Source organism: Phalaenopsis equestris, unplaced genomic scaffold (assembly GCF_001263595.1).
Source record: "Phalaenopsis equestris unplaced genomic scaffold, ASM126359v1 Scaffold000321, whole genome shotgun sequence".
Taxonomy (NCBI): Eukaryota; Viridiplantae; Streptophyta; class Magnoliopsida; order Asparagales; family Orchidaceae; genus Phalaenopsis; species Phalaenopsis equestris.
In genome coordinates, this window is record NW_018164763.1 from 54,382 (window position 1) to 60,029 (window position 5,648).

The 5,648-nt window shown below is 32.3% G+C and overlaps 1 protein-coding gene across 1 annotated transcript in view; it reads left to right on the forward strand.

Annotated features, from left to right (window-relative positions):
* LOC110025667 (DNA-directed RNA polymerase III subunit RPC3) overlaps positions 1-5,648 on the forward strand; it is a 53,446-nt gene that overhangs the window by 4,702 nt on the left and 43,096 nt on the right. The window contains exons 4-5 of the mRNA XM_020726273.1: positions 4,163-4,247; positions 4,383-4,522. Of these exons, the coding sequence (XP_020581932.1) occupies positions 4,163-4,247; positions 4,383-4,522 (225 nt within the window). The remainder of the gene's footprint in view (positions 1-4,162; positions 4,248-4,382; positions 4,523-5,648) is intronic.

Genomic DNA, 5,648 nt, shown 5'->3' on the forward strand with positions numbered 1-5,648 from the left:
GTTAGACTCTCTTATAATTAAGCATATATGGGTCAACCAAACTTAAATTCCTCAAAATCAATTTTTCTTAATATTTCAGAGGTGGAGGCTCTAGTCATCATAGATATGCGGGACTTCTGTACTTTTTATATGCCATTCACAATTGAGCTTTCTTATCATTGAGCACGTCTGGGTCAAGAAAACCTAAATACTTCAAAATCAAATATTCATTACATCTTATAAAATTATCATTTTTTCCACTTTATAAGGTCCTGTTTTCAAGGAAACCCATGACCGTGATGATTAGTTCTCTAATCTGTGGATTCAATCACCTTAGAAACATGGGATGCATTCTACAATTATGACATGGAATTTCTTGTTTAGGTTTAAATCATCCGATGATGCCTGATTTAATTATTTGATTTTCTCAATTATCAGTATCTCAAACCTCAATTCAAATATATATTTTTGGTTTAGCTTGACCACCAATTGAGTTAACAAAATGCAAATATAGATCGATTAATTACTTCAACAACTATTTTAGTTTTTCAAATGGGTCCAGTTAATCAAAACTTAACTACAAGTATACATATATTCTCTTGGTTTAACTATATGAGTTAACCTCAATGACCCCATGCACATAGCGAAGTTCAATATGTCCAGTGTCAACTCACAATCCCATGAATACAGTCATTCATTTGATTTAATAAACTTCAACAGTTGAGTCAATACCCCTTCTCTCTAGTTCAATATGTTTCTAGACAAAGTGTGCATATAAGGTTTAATACGTTCAAAGACAAAGATCGATTGTTTGATCTGATTCAACATATCATAGTGGCAGAGTCAGATTCCTCTTCTTCTAATGTAACATGTATGAAGATTGAACTTCATTTTTGTTTTCCATTTTTGAATTCAATGCATTAGAGACCGAGCTAGAGACTTTTGAATATTGAGCTTGAGATTGCTTCTTGTTCATTAGGCTTAGAAGGCTAGATTACTTCTTTATATATGAGGAGCTATTAGATAACATTTTTATCATATGTTAGTTGTAAGATTTCCAGGTCTTTTAATCCCACAAGATTAACTGATTAAGCTGTAAATTTCGTCTTAGATATATTCTCTATCACAATAAGGTATACGAGCTTCTTAATCTCAAATGATTAAGCTGCAAGTCTCATCTTGGGTATCTTCTTTACTATATGGAGGGGTATCATTCTTACTGTAAGTTCAAATATACGATTCTCTCTCATGTAACAAGGGATTGTAAGTTCCACCTATCAGTCAAGAGCTAGATTCCGACCCATCGGTTTTTGAAATACCATTCAATGAGAGAACTCTTAATTACTAATTAGGATCTTGAAGTCGCTTTATGACTAATTTAGACTAGGGCTCAACATCTGAAAATGATGGAACCATGGCATGTTGACTAGGAGCATTTTTCTATCTTGTAAGTTAGTCTTTACCTCCCTCTATTCATTTCCTTTGCAACCCCTTGGGTTGTAAACTTTTTTTTTCTCCAACAACTTCTGATAGCGATATTAGTGGGATATTTTGATTATTGGGATTCATTCAATGTTTCTAAAATATAAATCTAATCACCTTTGGATCTTTTCTACTGTTAGCTTCTTGTTGGGCATCCATATGCTAGGTATGTATTTTCTTACAAATCTATTAGGCATCTTAAGGAATAAGGTCCCTTCACACCTAAGATTTAGTGTTTCTTGATCACATTTTAATGATTGGGATTCATTCAATGTTTCTAAAATATAAAGTCTAATCACCTTTGGATCTTTTCAACTGTTGAGCAACCGTATGCTTGGTATGTATTTTCTTTCAAATCTATTAGGTCTCTTAAGGAATAAGGTGCCTTCACACCTAAGATTTAGTGTTTCTTGATCACATTTCTATGATTGTGAGCCCTCGCCCTGCAAATACATTAGTTCCTTTCAAATATTTTTACCACATTCTTATACAATAACCTTGAACCTTAGATTCTCATTAGCCTACATGCTTTACCCATATTGTAGTTGCCTATCCTCTTAGCGTTAGATTCCCATTGTTTTTGTCTTATTCTCGCATGTTTGAGCTTCATTATACATCCTTCAATATTGGAAGAGACATCCTTCAATATTGGAAGAGACCACAACATGCGCTCTAATGAATACAAGTATTCAAACACAAGTGAGGCTTCTTAATCAAGAGTGTTGTTGGATATGCCTGGAATTTAATTGGCCTTGGGAGCTTGTTCCTTTGGAAAACTTCAACACCTACAGTTAAAATAAACCTTGTTTTGTGCCACATTCCTTATAGGGGAAATTTGTGTGAGCATATATAGTGCATTGATTAGTTACAATCAAATCATCTATGATCTATTATAGCTTTGTAAGTATCTTTTGAAGCTAATGGAGCTTTTCAAAATTTTTGTTATTATAGGGTATTCAAATGAGTTAAATAACCTTAAAGGGAGAGGGTAATGAAGCATAGACCTAGTAACTTATATTAAGTATTGTTGGAGATAACTTATTTGATATAGAAAGCTATATTATATAAATGACATTTGTCTTGATGCAACTATTAAAAGTATACAGAGTAATGAAAAGGATCTTGAAAGGGAGTATGATCAATAATTATGAGATTGATTTGATGAATATTATTAAGTTGCTTTCCAAAGTGCTTTGAAGTTATTTAAAAGGCACGTGATGTAATAGCATTAAAATTATTGTATACTGTTCAATCACTCTAATCACCATAGGATTATATCAATGATAAGTGTTAAATTTCTGTCTATATTGGGTATACAGATGTCTACAATTTAGGCATCTTGGTTCTTGCTATTTGTAAATAGTGTATTTATGAAAGATATGTCATTTTTTAAAGCGAGAAATGCCAAAACACTGGATAAACATTTTAGAAATTAAGTGGCCTTCGCCTAGAACTAAGTTTGAATACATCTTATGAAATATCAATGGATGTGATGCTAATGGTTATTTGATATTTTGTTGGAAGATCAAGTGGCTCATAGGTGTGACATTTGCAAATATTTTGGACCTATTATACAAAATAATAATGTATGGATTAAACCATAACTAAAAGGCTATCATAATAGGACGCCATGGATAATTGTAGTTTAAGTTAATGAAATTGTAAGTTGACCAACTATGCCATAAGAATTTTAGTGTTGGACGGCAAAAAATTTACTATTAACCATGTTAAATGTGATGGAAATGAGAATGCTAAATTGTATGTGCAATACAGCTTAGAAAGGCTTATTGAGAAGTGATTTTTTAGCGAAAGGATGGGAATAGCATGTGTTGAGAATTTGGCAATGAAAGTAAAATTAGATGTCTTTACCACATGCAAAGGAGAAAACACATGATTAAGTATGATAAGTGAAATGATTTTATTCGAGGGAGTTTGGGAACAACACTTGGGGAAGATTAGGTAGTGAAAAATAAGTTTCAGTGGCTTGACATATGCAATGAAGCTTAGAAAAAGCATTGATAAGGCAATTAGATAGAGTTAACATACAATTATTAGGAAGAAAACTGAGTATATCGAAGGCAATATGGTTAATTTCATGTGAAAGATTTACTTTGAGACATAACATCAACACATGTAGAATTCAACAATAGTGAAGTGAGAAGGTGCATCATTAAGATATCCTGTAAAGAATAAGAAGGTGAAAATTGGCTTAGCGAGGTTTACACCTATTCAATAGAGGACAAGAATTCATTCGACAGATCAAGTAGAAATAATCAATGAGAAATTATTGAATGAGAAGGGGTAAAACCGAAGGTAAAATGACTCCCAGTTATGCACTAAAAGGAACTGTAGGATTGAGCTAGTGCTGCATCTAGCACTCTAGATGAATGAATGGGAAATGAGAATCCATTAAATCAAACTAACATAATAGGAGAGGAATAATGATTAAGATGATCACTTATACTCACAACCCACAAATAGTTTAAATGGTATGTTGAGTATATGCTTTGATTTGTTATTAGTTTTTATTTCTACTCGAGGTCATTCTCATATTGGTAAAGTGAAGTTTATCTCTTTTAACTTTGATAACAACACATTATTGCATAGAATGAAGCCTTAATTTGGAGGAAAAAAATGAAAGCAACTTCGCCTGTCTTCTGAATCTGTATAATTCCAACTTGGTTTTGCTCTACCACTGCAGTACACAGAACTTCTAGAGGGTTTTCTTCAACATGGCAGGCTTACTTTTCAGTTACTTTATGATCGAGCTTCAGGGCTAAGTGGAGGTGTGAACAAATTGTTTACATTAATATCCACTTTGAGAATTTTGATGAAATCCTGGTTATTTTATTCAATTTTTCAACTTGATTACTGTGATCACTCTTGCTTGTTTTGTATTCTAATATTTAACCTTGTTTCAGGCAAAGCAAAAAGAGAAGATGTGCTTGCCAACTTCAATAAGCTTGTACATGCACATTATGTGGAGCGTTGCCCCAAAGGTGAACCCTTCCTTGAGCCCAAGGCTGATGATGATATTTCATCCGTTGGAAAGCAAGTTAAGGTAATTATTAATTGTCAATTTTTTTATTTAGTTAATTGAGACTACACAGCCTTCATCTCCATGGTAACATGAACGACCAATAAATGGTGTTTGAAATAATGTACAGTGTGAAAATATCTGATGAAATATATGGTTATGGATCGAAAGTCAAACGAATAATTTGGAGTAGCAGCGCTATTTTTCACACGCCTATTTAAAATTTGCAATTTGCATATCATTTTGCAAGCAATATTTCAAGTTTAGATCTTAACCAGAGTTTTTATTCTTGAAATTAAGATTTCACATTAAACTTTTTTAATTTTTTTTACATAATATTTATATATTTTATTTATTTATTGGCATTTTTCTTCATGGATCTAGTTAGTCAACAAATGCAAGAATAAGATATAAATTATTGGTGACACACCTCGATTCGGGAAAATGGTATACTTTGGTAACATGGGACATGGTGAATGAATTGGCCTTAACTCGTAAGGTAAACTTCGAAAGCCATGATTGATTAAACTTATTTAATACTCAAAACAGAAAAGTTTAATCTAAAATGAATTTTAAGCAAGATATGCAAAATTAAGCATTGGAAAATAAGTAATATTATTGCATTAACAAAGTTTATAATAAAAATTAACAAGAAAATAACAAAAGTCTCTGAAAAGTAAATGAGAGATGCAACAACATAAGCAAAAACAACAACAACAACAATAACAACAAAGCCTTAATCCCACTATGTGGGGTCGGCTACATGAATCATTTTTCTCCATTGCATTCTATTTAGCGTCATATTTTCATCTAGCTCTAATAAATTAAGATCATTTTTTATAGAATAAGCCCAAGTATTCCTAGGTCTATCTTTGCCTTTCTTAACATAAGTCAAATTTAAAACATCTACTCTCCTAATCAGATCATCAGTCATCAGATGGTCAACGCTTAATGTGACCAAACCATCTAAGATGAATTTCTCTAATTTTGTTCGTCACAAGAGCTACACCAACCCTATCACATATATTTTCATTTCACATTTTGTCTCTAAGTCTAAAGCCACTCATCCACCTAATCATTCACATCTCGACAACACTTAACTTAGTATTATGCTTCTCTTTTAAAGGCCAACATTCAGCGTCATAGAGCA